Here is an 18,317-nt window from a genome sequence, read left to right as displayed (position 1 = left end):
AGTCCTGCTGGTTCACAACAAAGGCCCATTGTCATGATTGACTAAAGAAATGGTGGGAGGCACCAGCTGGGGAACCCCAAAAGGATGAAGGCTCAAAGCCTGGGGATTGATGGTGGGACAATGGTGAGTGGTCACAGGGAGAAGAGGGAGAAGTCTAGGAAGAAGAGGCATTGGAAGCTGAAGAGATATCAGTGTTTAGTGAGTGGGAAGAGTCTGTGGCAGAAAGAAAGCCAGAATCAGAGGCAGAAGAAGGAAAGGAGGGAGGCCAAGAAGCAGAGATGAGTCCCGCTGGTGAAGAAGAGTCAAGGTGTCACCCTCTCCTGCTGGGACAAGCTCCCCTCCCCCCTGGTCTCCCAGGACCAGAAGAGGCATGCAAAGGGAGGACCTCAGACAAGCATACCGGCAGAGTCTCAGATTGCTTGGGAAGGGCCTGAGCGAGGAGAAGATTTAGGCAGCTGTAGGAAGGTGGGGACCTTCAGCCCCTGCAACTGTTTCATGGGGCAAGACCCACCAAGAAGAATTGCTGTGGCCATTAGGACCCTTTGTGACAGTTGCAGGGAACCCGTGTCCCCCCTCATGTTCCTGGACTACAACTCCCAGAAGCCCCAGGCAGCATGGCCAGTGGTCAGAGATAATGGGAGTTGCTGTCCAAGAACATCTGGAAGTGCATCTGCGCCGTAGGATGTGATGCAACAGCCTCATTGCAACAGCAATGGTAGCCAGTCATTGACCAACTGTGTAGGGAAACCAATTTTATCATAACTTTACCATCCCTGTTTCCTTGCAGTGGCCCCCGCAAAGAACACCAGGGGGTTCTGAGAACAAGTGCTAAGTGATTTAGCAACGAATAAATACTCTCTCATTATTTACATTGTTTTCCAGGGAATCTGTTGGTGATTGCGTTTGTGAGTTACTTTGGGGCAAAATTCCATCGGCCAAGGGTGATTGCTCTCGGATGTTTCGTCATGTCTCTTGGGAGTTTTTTAACAGCAATGCCTCACTTTTTCATGGGATAGTAAGTACAAGCGTGTTTACATTTAGTTTGTTGGATTGGCCACACCTCTGTCTCTGAAGGATATTATTTGAGATGCAGAATGGCAGAGGTGAACCCTTTCTGGTTCCTAACAATTTCAAATATGTATTGGGACATGTTTCATCCCAGTATAAACGTTTCAAAACATGTTGGTTTGTATCCAATGCTAGTTCAAATCAGGACAGACACATTGAAATGAACGGCCATGCCTAACTTAGATCCATTAATTCTATCGGGTTTACCCTGAGAAGAGCTTCATTAGGTACAAACCCTTTAATATTAAAATATGCATTTTTGTACTTTTTCCCAAAAAAGAAGAAGCTTGAGGCTATATTGCAAAATTCAGTGAAGTGCGAAATAAGAAGAATATAATTACATGTAGAGATACAGGACATTCGCCACCTTCGCTGGTTCCGATTTAACAGACACAGATGCGTCAAGGCAGCTTACAACAATCAAAACGCAAAATACAGTAAAAATAACATTGCCAAAACAATAATGAAATCTAGAAGATTGGAGCCAGGCTAAGACTGCAATCCTAACCCTCTTTGGTTATCCTTCCCATGTTGTCTGTGTCTGCTTAGAAATTAATCCCACTTATGTCTAGGATGGGACGCGGGTGGCACTGTGGGTAAAACCTCAGCGCCTAGGACTTGCCGATCGCATGGTCGGTGGTTCGAATCCCCGCAGCGGGGTGAGCTCCCGTCGTTCGGTCCCAGCTCCTGCCCACCTAGCAGTTTGAAAGCACTCTTAAGTGCAAGTAGATAAATAGGTACCGCTTTATAGAGGGAAGGTAAATGGCATTTCTGTGTGCTGCGCTGGTGCAGGCTCGCCAGAGCAGCTTCGTCACGCTGGCCACGTGACCCGGAAGTGTCTCCAGACAGTGCTGGCTCCCGGCCTCTTAAGCGAGATGGGCACGCAACCCCAGAGTCGGACATGACTGGCCCGTACGGGCAGGGGTACCTTTACCTTTATGTCTAGGATAAGTGCTTTTGGTGTTTCTCCAAGATGGCCAGTGTCAGCTAGAGCTATGAAACTTCTTTCCAGCCACTTTGACTAAGCAACTCTTGACGATGCATTAAATAGTTCTGAAATTTAGGAAGAAATCCCTATTCTTTACTTCTCCTTATCTACATTGTCTATAATTGCAAATGGTCACCATGCTATTCCCACTCTCCAGTGCCAAGGCATCTCTCTGCATCTTTCTTCATCAATAATAATAGTAATAGTTTATACCCCACCCATTTGGGCGGGGTTTCCCCAGCCACTCTGGGCGGCTCCCAATTGAGTGTTAAAAACAATACAGCATTAAATATTAAAAGCTTCCCTAAACAGGGCTACCTTCAGATGTCTTCTAAGTGTCATATGGTTTATTTCTTTGACATCTGATGGGAGAGCATTCCACAGGGCAGATACCACTACCGAGAAGGCCCTCTGTCTGGTTCCCTGTAACCTCACTTCTCGCAGTGAGGGAACCACCAGAAGGCCCTCGGCGCTGGACCTCAGTGTCTGGGCAGAACGATGAGTGTGGAGACGCTCCTTCAGGTATACATGACTAGGGGCTTATCCAAACTTGCTTTTGTCCCACATATCTAGGCACAGGTTTGTGTTTTAACACTCCTCATCCAAGCGCCTTTTTTTGCGGGTGGGGAGTATTTCCTCCATGAAACCCCGCTCAACAATCTGTGGAAAACCCGAATTGCCATTTGCTCTGATTCAGCATTAAAGAGTGTGTTTTCTTGGAGAAAGCGGGTAGCTCATTTTGTTGGACCTGTGGACCTGTGCCTAGAAAGGAGCTGTGGGATGAACCTCTGGTTTACCTTTCTTTCTTTTCAGTTATAAATATGAGACATTATCACGAGGATCTGAGAACTCGACATCCAACCTCTCTCCTTGCTTACTGAACCAAACAGTCCCAGAATCACCAGGGATGTCTGTGTCGGGTAAGCTTGTGGTTTCTCCACGGAAGTTTGTAAGTAGCCCATCAGAAGTGCTGGGGAGGGGGCAGAGATAAGCTGGCCCTGATCCCAATATCCATGCATTGATCATGAAGGTTGGGCAGGAGAGCTTCTAATAGTGCTCAGTTGAATGTATTTGGAAGCCTTCCAACCTTTCCATTCAACGTGGGGAGATCAGGGGTTGAACAGGCAGGGGCAGAGATTTGGGGAGCAGAGCCGGTGCCTCTACTCAGTATTTGCCCACTCTTGTTCTTTTGAACACTTGGAGAAGGCTAGTGTAAAGTGCTGGACTGTACAACAGGTAGCCCATTTTGTCAGGTAAAATGAGCTTCTGATCCCCAGACCACAGTGTGGAGAAATAATAATAATAATAATAATAATAATAATAATAATAATAATAATTTATTATTTATACCCTGCCCATCTGGCTGGGTTTCCCCAGTCACTCTGGGTGGCTTCCAACAAAAGATTAAAAATACATTAAAACATCAGTCATTAAAAACTTCCCTAAAGAGGGCTGCCTTCAGATGTCTTCTAAATGTCAGATGGTTGTTTATTTCTTTGCTATCTGATGGGAGGGTGTTCCACAGGGTGGGCACCACTACCCCGGGAGCATAAGAATTGGACATCCTACCACCAGAACATCCTTGGTGAACATCTCCTGTTTGGGATTCCTTGGAGGGATATGTGTTCCTGTGCAAAAGGCATGATTACTTTCTCCTGCTATATTTGCTGTTATTTGCAGGCTGTGCAAAAGAAGTTGTATCTTATGCGTGGATTTATGTCTTGATGGGGAATCTACTACGTGGAATAGGTGAAACGCCAATAACTCCACTGGGCATATCGTACCTGGATGATTTCTCGAGAGAAGAAGACACTCCTTTTTATATTGGTAACGTCTCGTAGGGAAATCTCATCTCTAGTACTAAATAAAGTAAAGGTAAAGGGACCCCTGACCCTCTGGGGTTGCAGCTCTCATCTTGCTTTACTAGTCGAGGGAGCCGGCATACAGCTTCTGGGTCATGTGGCCAGCATGACTAAACCGCTTCTGACGAATCAGAGCTGTGCATGGAAACACTGTTTACCTTCCCGCCGGAGCGGTACCTATTTATCTACTTGTACATTGACATGCTTTCGAACTGCTGGGTTGGCAGGAGCTGGGACCAAGCAACGGGAGCTCACCCCATCGCGGGGATTCGAACCGCCGACCTTCTGATTGGCAAGCCCAAGAGGCTCAGTGGTTTAGACCATAGTGCCACCTGCCTCCCATGTACTAAGTAGTGCCTGGCAAAAACAAAGGCAGATTTTCAAGCTGCAGCACTCAGATTTTGCACCTGCTCCTGAGTTGGATAGCATGTCAAAAAGCCTCTTTATAGTAAAATCTGGCTTCGGTCATCAGCAGCGTTGCATTCATATTGTCTAAATTCGAATTTTCTGTCATTACAGTGGTGCCTCGCAAGACGAAAATATTTCGTTCCGTGAGTCTTTTCGTCTTGCGATGTTTTTCGTCTTGTGAAGCACGGTCCGTCGCAACTGCGCCTCTTCAAGCGGCTTTAAGAAAAAAGCACAAGACGTTTTCGTCTTCCGAAGCAAGCCCATAGGGAAATTCGTCTAGCGAAGCAACGCAAAACCGAAAAACCCTTTCGTCTAGCGAGTTTCTCGTCTTGCGAGGCATTCGTCTTGCGGGGCACCACTGTATATTTTGACTCATTCACAATTTGATTTTTTTTAAAAATCTGCTTTGACCTGAGAAATGTACAATTTCTTCAAAAAATTCTCAAGCTTTGGAACCAAATGAGGCAAAAAGTCATAAAAACAGTATTTGCAATGCTTTATTACTCAGGAAAACGTTTGTGAATCTCTAAGATTCACCAGTTCTGACAGAGCTCCCTCTTACATTATGACACCTGCTGAAGAACACTATCAATGTATGTATGATAAGGCTGCAACCCTGTAACCACTTACCTGAGAGTAAACCACATTGAACTCTATGGACCTGACTTATTAGCAGACACGTGTAGAATTGCACTGTTAAATGTGTGTTCAGAAATGCAAGCTTGATCCCAGTTATTCGTAACGTGATTCTTTAAACTAGGGCTGTGCTAACTTTTCATCCGTGAAGAGTGGTCTTTCAAGGGGCATGAAATATAGGATATCCCATCCTGCTCTGCAGTCCCAACCTGCTCTGAAGCTTGTGTGTGCTGGAATATACTGATAATATTTTCTTTATAACTGCAGGCTGTTTGCACACAATAGGAATGATTGGCCCAATGGCTGGTTTCCTTTTGGGATCTCTGTTAGCCAGACTGTATGTTGACATTGGCTTCGTGGATCTAGGTGAGTTGCAAGCTGAAGATTGGTGATTGTAACATGTGGCGTGCAGCATAGCTTGACTTACGGCTTTGAATCATATGGAGCTGTGAGCTCTGTAGCCTTCACATTTTACCATACTTTTAGAAGACATCTGAAGGCAGCCCTGTTTAGGGAAGCTTTTAATGTTTGATGTATCACAGTATTTTAATATTCTTTTGGAAGCCGCCCAGAGTAGCTGGGGAAGCCCAGCCAGATGGGCGGGGTATAAATACTACTACTACTACTACTACTACTACTAATAATAATAATAATAATAATAATTTGGATAGCTTCCAAGCCCAAGTGGGATGCTTTGGAAAGATTCGGAGTTCTTGTCATTAAATATCGCAAGAAAAAAGCACACCAAGAACTCAGGCCAATATAAGTTTCAGTAGTGGGAGATTACGAGCTCAAACAGAGATTACAAACTCAAACTCATAAAGATACGTATAACACAATAATTCGTTACAGAATTAAAGATAAGAGTTTATGAGTAGAGATAGGTCTGATGAGGCCCTAAGCTACTGAAGGTAATGGGGCCCTTTAAATGTCCAGCTGTCCTTTGTCAACAATAAATTGTCGCTGTTTTTTGTGTTGAATATATGCTATATGGTAATTTATGGACCTAATAGGTATCTAAAGCCATTTGCGCATAACAAAATATGTGATATTTTAGGGAGCAGGCTAGCAGCGGGGGCCATTACTTATATCATAGGAGCCTACACAACACAAAACACTGTTGCTGTATGTAGGTTTTATTTCATTTGTTTTTATCTTATATTTTGGAGATGTACATCCAGTTTTTTTCTTTTAATTTTTTTTGGGGGGCCCAAGCGAGTGGGGCCCTAAGCTATAGCTTGTTTAACTTATACGTAAATCTGGCACTGCTGCCAGCGTTTGTACACAGTTATTTCCCATATATTCAATGAATGTTCCCCAATCTTCTCTAAACATATGTTCTTCTTTTTCTCTCATTCTATATGTTAAGTCTGCAAGATGCACATATTCTGTCAACTTAAGTCACCATTCTTCTTTGGCTGGGACCTTGCTTGTTTTCCATTTTTGGGCTAACAAAACACGGGCCGCGGTAGTGGCATACATTAATAACCTTTTTTGACACCTGGGAATTTCAGTCTGAATTATCCCCAACAGAAAGCACTCTAGCTTTTTTGGGGGAAAGTGCTTTCTCCCTTTCTCATTTCTTACCATGGATAGTTGATGAACAGGCGGACTTTGACCTGTCTTTTACTCTAGATACGGTAACGATAACTCCGACTGATTCCCGCTGGGTTGGCGCATGGTGGCTGGGCTTTTTGATCGCTGGCGTCTTCAATCTGATTTCCGGCATCCCTTTCTGCTTCCTGCCTAAAAGCCTGGAGAAAGAAGGAGCGAGCGATCCTGAAAAGAAAAAACTGGAAAGTCATGCTGATGAAAGCCATATACAGAAGCCTGAAAGTCAACGAGGAGCTCGCTTCTCAAAACTGAAAGGTGAAACATCTGCCCTGGCGGCCCAGGACCTATTCCATGGGTCGGCAAACTAAGGCCCGGGGGCCGGATCCGGCCCATTTGCCTTCTGGATCCAGCCTGCAGATGGTCCAGGAATCACTGTGTAGATCAGCGTGGGGATTCTGATCATTCATAGAATCATAGAGTTGGAAGAGACCACAAGGGCCATCGAGTCCAACCCCCTGCCAAGCAGGAAACACCACCAGAGCACTCCTGACATATGGTTGTCAAGCCTCTGCTTAAAGACCTCCAAAGAAGGAGACCCCACCACACTCCTTGGCAGCAAATTCCACTGTCGAACAGCTCTTACTCTCAGGAAGTTCTTCCTAATGTTTAGGTGGAATCTTCTTTCTTGTAGTTTGGATCCATTGCTCCGTGTCCACTTCTCTGGAGCAGCAGATAACAACCTTTCTCCCTCCTCTATATGACATCCTTTTATATATTTGAACATGGCTATCATATCACCCCTTAACCTCCTCTTCTCCAGGCTAAACATGCCCAGCTCCCTTAGCCGTTCCTCATAAGGCACCGTTTCCAGGCCTTTGACCATTTTGGTTGCCCTCCTCTGGACATGTTCCAGTTTCTCAGTGTCCTTCTTGAATTGTGGTGCCCAGAACTGGACACAGTACTCCAGGTGAGGTCTGACCAGAGCAGAATACAGTGGCACTATTACTTCCCTTGATCTAGATGCTATACTCCTATTGATGCAGCCCAGAATTGCATTGGCTTTTTTAGCTGCCGCATCACATGAACGTGTCCAGAGGAGGGCAACCAAAATGGTCAAAGGCCTGGAAACGATGCCTTATGAGGAACGGCTAAGGGAGCTGGGCATGTTTAGCCTGGAGAAGAGAAGGTTAAGGGGTGATATGATAGCCATGTTCAAATTCGGGCCATGCCATTCCCCCCCCACACACACCATGGTGGCGCCTCCTCCCTCCCTCCTCCTGGCTTCTCCCCGCCCTGCCTAGAGGGGGAAGGGGGCTGGGCTTTGTTGAGTGCCATTTTAAGCAGCCCCTCTCTGGAGCCAGCCCTTTCGCGCTGCTCATTGTCCCGCCGCCAGCCCCTGCCGCTCGCAAGGCACAGGTAAGCAGCCACCGGGGCTCATCCGGTGCTGTGGAGAAGGGAGGGGAGAGTCGTGGGGGGATTCCCTCCCCCCAAATATAGTCTGACCCCCCCAAGGTCTGAGGGACAGTGGACTGGGCCCCCTGCAGAAAAAGTCTACTGACCCCTGACCTATTCAGTTGTGTCAGGCTCTGGATGGTCAGTTGAATGGAGAAGGGGAAGCACTGCAACAAAGGAAGGCCGTTGGGCAGTGGTAGGCAGGGATGTTAGAGAGAAATAGAAATGAGAGGGGAAATTATTATTATTATTATTATTATTATTATTATTATTATTATTATTATTTTCATAAATTTTTATTCAGGTTTTTTTCATAATACAATGCAATAAAAAACAAACCAAATAAAAGCAAAACCAGAAAAAATGAAGAAAATGCTAGTGATCTGCAGTTTTGCCACTTATTGCTGCCGCAGCCCAGATATACAATTAACAGCAGCAAATAAACTAAGATATCAGTTCATGACTGGGTAGTGACTCTCATGGGTCCAAATATTTTCATTTCATTGAATTTGATGTTTTATAAAATGATGTGCAGATCATTCATAAAATGTGCAGATCTGGCCTGCACTAAGCGCCACATCTCTCTCTCTCTTTCAGAGTTCTATAAGTCCCTGAAGAGAACACTGGGCAACCGAATGTTCTTTATGTTATTGTGCTCAACGTTGCTGCAGTTCAACAGCTTTATTGGTTACTTAACATACAGCCCGAAATACATAGAGCAGCAATACGGTCAGCCAGCGTCCAGGTCTAACTTTGTAACAGGTGAGTCCTGTGTGTGTGTATTAATGAAAGGGACTTGAGCAGTAAATGTGCATAGTAACTGGCCATTGTGCACATTCACCAGGCCTCATGGTGAATGTGCACATAACCCTTCCTAGAAGAGGGTGCTGTGTACATTTACCAGTCAATATACATAACCTCCAACAGGCTTTGGGCACTGTGCATATCTTGAGTGATCTTTGTACATTCTCTAGCCAATATGCCTTGATTTGTGGGAGGAGGTGATTGGTTTGTTTTGGTTCTTGTTTTTATTATGCATTTTGTGTTCTCATTTTGTATTTTATGTTGTCAACCACCCACTAACCTTTGGATGAAGTATGCGGATGAAATTTCATTAATAACAATAGCAGCAGCAGCAGCAATAATTGCCAGTCGGTATTGGGGAATGTGCATATTTCACATGTGTTTTGTACATTCTCCAGGCAATTTGCAGATTATCCAGTCAGTATGCATGCTCTCCAAGAAACACGCAGTCTTTGCACCCCAGGCTGCTTCTGGAACACTGCCTAATCCTCATGGCCCACCTGAAGAAGTAGGAAGAAGGCAGGCCAGCCCCTTTTCACCACTCTCTGTTGTTCCCGATTCAGATTACTTTTGTATTTCTCCCACATGTGTCTAACAGGAGGTTAAGATCTAAATCTACAGATTTAATCCACAATCCATTTCCCACAAAGAGGAGGAGCAATACTGTATTCTTAATGTTGGTCCTTTCCCCCTTTTAACATTTCCAGGGTATCCTTTCAGTCTCCCCACCCGTTTGCTGTCCCTGTTAAGTCATTTGCAATGTGGGGGGGGGGGGGACAGGACATGATCCTTATTTCCTTCTTTGTCTTTTATTCCAGCCGTCACAGCCATACCAGCAGTCTGCCTTGGTGTATTCCTAGGAGGCTTCATCATGAAAAAATACAAAATTGGCATAGTCGCCGCAACCAAAATGGCATATGTACTGTCATTTCTAGCATTTGTCATTTCACTATTCTACTTAATAGTGGGCTGTGAGAACCGCACAGTTGCTGGATTGACAGTATCTTATGATGGGTATGTGATACAGATGCACTGTGTGTGTGTGTGTTGCAAAGATTGGTACATAGCTTTGGAGGTACATTGGTACCTCGGGTTACAGACGCTTCAGGTTACATACGCTTCAGGTTACAGACTCCGCTAACCCAGAAATTGTGCTTCAGGTTAAGAACTTTGCTTCAGGATGAGAACAGAAATCGAGCTCCGGCAGCGCAGCAGCAGCAGGAGGCCCCATTAGCTAAAGTGGTGCTTCAGGTTAAGAACAGTTTCAGGTTAAGAACGGACCTCCAGAATAAATTAAGTACTTAACCTGAGGTACCATTGTATTCCTGGATCCGTCTTTGCCATTGGAGGCCCACATGACCTTGGCAGCTAGGAGTGTCTTTTACCAGCTTCCTCTGGTATGCCATCTATGATCATATCTGGCCAACGTAGCCATTGTAGCATTTGGTAACCTTGAAATGGGACTTCTGCAATGTGCTCTGTGTGGAGCTGCCCTCATGCCTGGCCTGGAAGCTCCAGCTGGTGGGAAATGAAACAGCTAGACTGCTGGTGGGAGCAGACTACGCGTGGCACCTCTGCTAAAACATCTCCATTGGTTCCCCCATGTGGGATTCCCAAAAATAGACCAGAGGCAGTTAATATTTCATCCAGAAGAGCTTTACTGCTACTGAAGGCAAATGAGCATAACGGTCACGAATCCAATACATTCAGGATTGGCACTGTCCGTAAGAAATCCAGTTGCAGCAGATTTAACTTAAATTTACAATAAGTTATAATAAGACTAAACCATAACACTAAACATACTGTGTACAGAACACCACACCAGAAGGAAAAGAGACAGAAAGAGAAAGTGAAAACGCAGGCTCCTTTTGGCCTTACTTTTGTAGTCAGCATGACCTTGACTGAAGAGATAACAAAAGCAGTTTAAGCCAGCTGTGCTCAGCTTCTCTGAAGGAATAACCCAAACATCACGAACCTTCTGCTTGTTTCTTTTACGCAGAGAAGCTTCCAGAACCCTCTTGAATTAATTAGAATAGGAAAGATCTCTACACACCAGATCAATACTTTCTGTACCTAGAAATGCAAATTGACAACTGGACAGGGGTGGCCCAACACATTTTGCCACCTGAGGCAAAATGGGGAGTTGCTGGTTCCACCTCCTCCTTCCCCCTGCTGAAGCCGAGGCCCTGGTCCTCTCCTCGCTTTTCTGGCAGCAGAGGCACCAGGTGGGCTTGGTGGCAGGGCAGACACAGCAGTGGGGTTTGCCACCTCTGGATCCCAATGGAATCTCACTTCCTAAGACTTTCACCTCAGTGTGCCTAAGGGTAATGCCAGCTCTACTACCAGGCCAGGTTCAACGTTCTCATGTTCAGAGACAAATTTCTGCACAACCTGGGTGGGTCCAGGGTACCTTAAGGATCCGTGAGATCCTCTGTTTGCTGTTCCCTGTGCGTCATGGACTGGAGGGACACAGAAAAAATGGTGGGAGGAACCCTTGAGGGAAGAAGGTTCAGAGCCAAGTGATTGATGGTGGGACAACGAAGAACGATCAGAGGGAGAGGACTGGGGAAAGGGAGTGCTGAAAGCTAAAGAGGCAACAGGGCTTAGTGATCTGAGAGAGTCAGTGGCAGAGAGAATTCCAAATCAGAGGCAGGAGCTAAAGCAGGAGAGGAGGGAAGCCAAGAGGCAGAGATGAGTCCAGATGGTGAAGAGGCACGGGTGTCTCCCACTCCTGCTGTGACAAGCTGCCCTCCCCACTTATCTCCCAGAACCAAGAGAGGCATGAAAAGGGCCAAGAAGAAGTTGACTTCTCATAGGTGTAGTCTCAGATTGCTTGGGGGGAAACCCTGGAGAGCAGGGGACTTAGGCAGCTGTGGGGAGGTGGACCTTCAATCTCTACAACTGCTTCATAGGGCCAATATCTGCTGGAGATGAGCTGCCGCGCTCATTAGGCCTGCCACTCCTGTGCAGATCTGTTTTTGCTAATAAAGAGTTAACACCAATTTGCTTGGTGTAATTTACTACTGTCTCGCTTCTCTGACCAAAATCACTAGAAGTTATTTAGTCATTCTTCCAGCATCTAGAGGGCACCCTGTTGGTTACCCCTGTGATAGATGTGCCTTAGGATGAACTAAAGAAAAACCTCCCTGCTTATTCCACAAGGCAAGCGGTTGCACGGGGCGCAACTCCGTTATCTTCAGCCTGCAACCTGAATTGCAACTGTGCCACAAACCAGTGGGATCCGGTCTGTGGAGAAGATGGGATGACATATGTGTCGCCCTGTTTCGCTGGATGCAAAGCTGTGACAGGATCCAGGAAAGACACAGTAAGAGCTTTGTTTTTGTGAAAATAGTAGTAGTAGTAGTAGTAGTAGTAGTAGTAGTAATAATAATAATAATAATAATAATAATAATAATAATAATAATATATTTATACCCCACCCATTTGGGCTGGGTTTCCCCAGCCACTCTGGGTTGCTCCCAACAGAATATTTAAAACACGATAAAACATCAAACATTAAAAACTTCCCTAAACAGGGCGGCCTTCAGGTGTCTTTTAAAAGTCAGATAGTTGTTTATTTCCTTGACATCTGATGGGAGGGCGTTCCACAGGGTGGGTGCCACTACCGAGAAGGCCCTCTGCCTGGTTCCCTGTAACCTCACTTCTCGCAGGGAGGGAACCACCAGAAGGCCCTTGGCGCTGGACCTCATTGTCCGGGCAGAAGGATGGGGGTGAAGATGCTCCTTCAGGTATACTGGACCGAGGCCGTTTAGGGCTTTAAAGGTCAGCACCAACACTTTGAATTGTGCTTGGAAATGTTCTGGGAGCCAATGTAGGTCTTTCAGGACTGGTGTTATATGGTCTCGGCGGAGGCAGTGCTGCCTTTTACCTTGAAAAGGGATTGGGGGCAGAGAAATGAACTCTTTAAAGGAATTTCTGGTGTCCCCTACTTCTTTTTCTTTCAAAAAAGGTGGGCAAAGGCAGAATAGATAGGCATATGGCGTCCAGGATTTCGCTTCTATTCATTTATTTACCTTATGCAAAAAACTTTTAACCTTCTTTTCAGGTTTTTCAGAATTGTAGCTGCATTGAAAAGGGGGATTCTGGGCTGAGGAATTCCTCGGCAGTTTTGGGAGAATGTCCAAGGACTGACAGTTGCTCAAGAAATTTTATTTATTATGTAGTGATCAAAACAGTGGCTTCTTTTTTCTATGCGCTGGGAGGGACTCCTTTTTACATGATCATGATTCGGTAAGTAACAAGTTGTGCCTGCCACAAGAAAGGCCATACAGGTAATATCCGCTCCTGTCCTTGTTTCATATTAAAAGTTCCTTGAAAACAAATACCGTAATTCCATTGCCCTCTGCTGCAGATTTCCAAACCCCCGGGAAGAGACCCTTAGTATACTGTGGCAACTGAGCATGCTAATTTCTCAATTGTTGCCTACTTAGGTACCGTAGTTTTCGCTCCATACAACGCACCTGACCATAAGACGCACCTAGTTTTTAGGGGAGGAAAACAAGAAAAAAATATATTCTGAATGAAACAGTGAATGTATGATTTTTGTGCTTCATGCTGTTGCCACAGACTTGTGATTTGACAATGAATTTGGGGTGACCCAATGCAAAAATCCTGAGGATCCATGTGGATCTGTGCTTTGTAACCACGTTTTTGCGCCATTGCGGCCCCACGCAACAGTGGATGCATAATTTTTTTGGTGCAGGCTGTAGCCATGGACATGCTTTGTGATCTGATGGTGAATTTGGGGTGACCCAGTGTAAAAATCCTGATGACCCATGGGCTTTTACCTCCCCGCTCCTAGGCAGCCTCCTTTATCTCTATTGTCCCTTATCTCCCTCTCGATTACTTACCGATCAGCTGCTTCCTTTCAACACCCCCTTCCCTCTTGTTTGCCTTTGTGTCTTTTCCTTAGCTGGAGCAGTTTTTTGCTCATCCTTTTCTTCTAATTTCTTTCCTCATTGCTTTAGTCTTTCTGTCTCCTCTCCTTGCAAGTTCGCTGTCTTTACCTCCCCCCTCCCAGGCAGCCTCCTTTATTGCTAACGTCCCTTATCTCCCTCCTGATCACTTGCCGATCAGCAGCTTTGTTTCAACACCCACTTCCCTCTTTTTTTAAAAAAGCATGATCTGCTTTTTGCCCCAGGGCAATTCGGCTCCATGGACCACTCATTCGCTCCATAAAATGCACAGACATTTCCCCTTACTTTTTAGGAAGAAAAAAGTGTGTCTTATGGAGCGAAAAATATGGTACTTTAAAAAAGAGAAAATAACCTATTTGTTTAATTACTCAGTTTCTATCCTGCCCTGATTCCCCCTCTTCTTTCACAGTGGCCCAGTCTTCCATCAGGACACCATTTCTATTGGCACTCATAAGCCGAGTTCAGTATTAGAGGGAGTCGTACCAATAATACACTGCAATTCCTCTTTTTTAACCCCAAATCCCAGCCTTTCAGAGCTGTCTAAATTCACTGGAGGCAAGGTTTGAGTTCACATAGCTACCCTTCCTCCATGGTCATAAAGTTTGCTGAATCGGGCAAATTCCTGAACTCACCTTTTGCACCAGGCTCACTTTTGTCACACTTTTCCAACATCCCATAATGCTCTGCAGTGACTACGTCGATTAGATTGGAGGGAACATTAGAAGCTCTCTTATTCTGAGTCAGGCTATTGGTCCATCAGCTCAGAATTATCCACACTGATTATCCACGCTGATTGGAGGTCTTGCTGACCCTTGCGTTACACTGGAGAGGCTCACAATTGAATCTGGGACTATCAGAATGCAAATTGTGCTTTCCTCAATTGCTGCTTAAATGCTAGGAAGGGTAGAATCCGCTGCTGGTTTACTGAGCATCACATTGAGACGCTTATGCGGAAAGCAAATAATAATAGATGATAACACAGCCAAAGCACTAGCAATGGATTGCTCACTGTGTTAGTAACATGACAGATAATTTATAGAGACTTGCAAGAATGTATAGAAGCATATTTTCCACTAATGCTGATTTCTTTCATCATTTAGGTGCGTAGATCCAGAACTGAAGTCACTTGCAGTTGGACTCTATATGCTTGTTTTGAGAGCTTTGGGTAAGAAACATCACCATTCTGGTCATTTTTGAATATCACTGGACATCCCCTCCCCCCAGTTCTTCACACACTCACACTCACACAGACAAGTAAGCAAGGAGTATGTGGGGCAGGCTTCTGTTGGAGCGACACTGACATTACTCTGATGTAGGCCAGCGGGGTTGGGCAGAAGGACCCAGTCCAATGTAAAGAAGATTTGGATTGGTCTCTCTGTGAAAGAGATGTATGGGGGGTGTGAGGGAAGGGTAGGAGAGGGAGGTATGTGTGCATAGTCTGTGCATGCCACTGAGATTGCTCCTCATCAGGCTGATTTTGGCCGTCCCCCCCCCCCCCGAACTTCTGTACTTTTGCAAATGTTGGGGTTTCCCCATCTAACTGAGATCACTCCCTTTGTTTGTGGCTGTTGCCAGTTTTGCTCCATACCTGAAGAATGTTTGCTGTCAGTTATCTGTTAAGATGATTCGGTTGAGCAATCCCCCAAGTGGCTTATGAAACCTGCATGCTCAGAGGTGGTGGTGGGGGGTTGGGAGGGGCGTGTCTCAGAACCGTGGATGTATAAGCCGATAAGGACCATCAATTCCCTGCTAAAGGCAACTAGTTGACCACTGCTGGAAAGAAAATGACCTGAGCAAGGCAGGCCATGCATTATTGCAATGATCTGCTCAGTATGTATCTCAGTATGTATCCAGTATGTGTCCAGTTCTGGGCACCACAGTTCAAGAAGGACACTGACAAACTGGAACGTGTCCAGAGGAGGGCAACCAAAATGGTCAAAGGACTGGAAACGATGCCTTATGAGGAACGGCTAAGGGAGCTGGGCATGTTTAGCCTGGAGAAGAGGAGGTTAAGGGGTGATATGATAGCCATGTTCAAATATATAAAAGGATGTCACATAGAGGAGGGAGAAAGGTTGTTTTCTGCTGCTCCAGAGAAGCGGACACGGAGCAATGGATCCAAACTACAAGAAAGAAGATTCCACCTAACCATTAGGAAGAACTTCCTGACAGTAAGAGACAGTGGAATTTGCTGCCAAGGAGTGTGGTGGAGTCTCCTCCTTTGGAGGTCTTTAAGCAGAGGCTTGACAACCATATGTCAGGAGTGCTCTGATGGGGTTTCCTGCTTGGCAGGGGGTTGGACTCGATGGCCCTTGTGGTCTCTTCCAACTCTATGATTCTATGATTCTATGTATTTTGGGTTACTTGGCTTCTAAGACTTACACACATACAAACACCCTGTCTCTACTATCACCCTACCCAAGAATATTGTCTAAAAATGTGCTTTAGATGACAACCTATATTTAGCGCTTGATGTTTTTCAGCTGGAATTCCAGCCCCTGTTTATTTTGGAGCAGTGATAGACAGGGCTTGCTTGAAGTGGGCAAGCAGCAGCTGCGGCAAGCGAGGAGCTTGCATGCTTTATGATGCGACAGTATACAGGTGAGCTCCATTGGAATCCCACAGCTTCTCTGTCATCTCAAGGGCAGCTGTCTCATTAACTTAATGCAATGGCTGGGCTCAATCTAGATGACTTCCTGCCTGGCAGCCATCCAGGTGGAGTCCTCTGAGGCTAGCCGTCTCTCTGTCAATTAATTTTAATGCCTGGCGCCAGGATCCATCTCTCTTGGTCAATTTGTTAAGAGAACAACAGGGCTTCAAGTTATAGTTGGCTAAATTACGTTGATTAATGGACTAGAGCTTTGGGGTGCAACCATAGGATCGTAGAATTGAAAGGTCTCATGCAGAAGGACTCAGGTTCAATTCTGGGCACCCCTAGGCAGGACTAGGAGAGACGCCTGTCTGAAATCCTGGAGAGTCACTGCCAGGCAGTGTAATCAATGGTCTGTCTCATTATAAGACAGCTTTCTATGTTCTTATCTCCCCCTCTGGTGTTGGAGGAGGAATCGCTTAACCTGGCCTGGTAGCATATGGACAGCCAGGACAGATGTCTTAGGAAAGATGACACACGCTGTTTGGCCACAGCAGCAGTTTAGTCACTGCATTCTGTACTAACCGTAGTTTCTGGACCAGTTGCATTCCCAGCCGCAGAGTCCCCATCCCCACTGAGTGTGCCCAACTAGGGTATATGAATAAAGGGGCACCGCAACTGTCTGGGATTAAAAGGGCACAACTTTATTGGTTAAAGAAATAGGTAAGGTAAAGGTAAAGGGACCCCTGACCATTAGGTCCAGTCATGGCCGACTCTGGGGTTGCAGCACTCATCTCGCTTTATTGGCCAAGGGAGCTGGCGTACAGCTTCCGGGTCATGTGATCAGCATGACTAAGCTGCTTCTGGCGAACCAGAGCAGTGCATGGAAATGCCATTTACCTTCCTGCCGGAGTGGTACCTATTTATCTACTTGCAGTTTGGCGTGCTTTCGAACTGCTAGGTTGGCAGAAAGAGGTAGGTAGGCATAGGTATTGGACATTTAGCCCTCTCAGCCTCCTAGTGGGGGTATGGAGTATGACGGGGTCTGCTTGGGGAGGGGGGGAGGGGGAAGAGAAGCAGCCGTGGCAAAACACAGGTTTACACGGATGGCCCGACCCTAAGAGTTGAGGAAGCTCTATGGCCCGCTTCCGGCTCTATGCTCCTGGCCGACTGCGCTGCCAAGGGCTGCCTCAGCAAGCTAATTTATGCCTGGGGAGTGGACCTGAGGGAAGACTGCATCCCTCAGGTCTGCTCCCCAAGCTGCACCCCACCCACCCACCCCGACTGCCGTGGATAGGCTGATTTGAATAGTGGGCTTGGCAGATGAATCTGACAAATGCATTTTCTCAACATTAGCAAAGTTTCCCCCACTTTGCTGCTTTAATGAGGCCGCAATATTTGGAGGAGCACTGGGTTCACCCCCTAATCAAGACTAATTTATTCCAGAGATCTTTTGTTTTGTTTAGCAATTGAACCTTGTGGCTGCTACTATCTGTTTTGCTTTCTGCTAAATATTTTGCACATTATCACGCTACAATTTCAAATTAATATTATGATGTTGTGTTGCAACTTACACCGTAAGCCGTTCTTAGGATTTTTTGTGTGTTTGTGATATATAGATAGATAGAAAAAGCAGGAATGAAAAAGTCAAATATAAACACAATTCCTCTGTGGGTTCTTCTCTTATGCAGACATTATTTCTTCGGTTTAGTATTTGCCTTAAGAGCTCCATCCTATCTGCTGGGCATAGTCTTCTTCTTGCTCGTGAAGAAACATTTTGGAGCGAAACAGGCTGATTCCCCCGAAACCAGGAGGAAAGAAGATGCTCTGAATGGGGAAACAAAGCTTAATTGCGCCGAACATACGACAGGCCTTTCAGATGCAGAAATGGACACCTGCATCTAGCGCAAATGAACCATCGCACTGTACTTAGGCAATCATGCACAGACCATTGGAGGGGGGGGGCATCTTGACTATATGAAAGATTAAACCGTCCAACACAGCAGTGCATTATTTAA

The 18,317-nt window shown here is 45.7% G+C and overlaps 1 protein-coding gene across 1 annotated transcript in view; it reads left to right on the top strand.

Moving 5' to 3' along the window:
• LOC310686840 (solute carrier organic anion transporter family member 1B3-like) overlaps window positions 1-18,317 on the top strand; it is a 24,894-nt gene extending 6,577 nt beyond the window's left edge. The window contains exons 4-15 of the mRNA XM_083461185.1: window positions 883-1,015; window positions 2,870-2,976; window positions 3,737-3,883; window positions 5,230-5,328; window positions 6,598-6,831; window positions 8,566-8,730; window positions 9,591-9,786; window positions 11,935-12,097; window positions 12,839-13,023; window positions 14,810-14,874; window positions 16,193-16,310; window positions 17,991-18,317. Of these exons, the coding sequence (XP_083317311.1) occupies window positions 883-1,015; window positions 2,870-2,976; window positions 3,737-3,883; window positions 5,230-5,328; window positions 6,598-6,831; window positions 8,566-8,730; window positions 9,591-9,786; window positions 11,935-12,097; window positions 12,839-13,023; window positions 14,810-14,874; window positions 16,193-16,310; window positions 17,991-18,204 (1,826 nt within the window). The 3' untranslated portion in view covers window positions 18,205-18,317. The remainder of the gene's footprint in view (window positions 1-882; window positions 1,016-2,869; window positions 2,977-3,736; window positions 3,884-5,229; window positions 5,329-6,597; window positions 6,832-8,565; window positions 8,731-9,590; window positions 9,787-11,934; window positions 12,098-12,838; window positions 13,024-14,809; window positions 14,875-16,192; window positions 16,311-17,990) is intronic.

Source organism: Podarcis liolepis, assembly GCF_965112155.1.
Source record: "Podarcis liolepis genome assembly, chromosome: 10".
NCBI classification, from domain to species: domain Eukaryota; kingdom Metazoa; phylum Chordata; class Lepidosauria; order Squamata; family Lacertidae; genus Podarcis; species Podarcis liolepis.
Note: the sequence above shows the minus strand (reverse complement) of the source record. Positions and strands in the feature narration are given on the sequence as shown.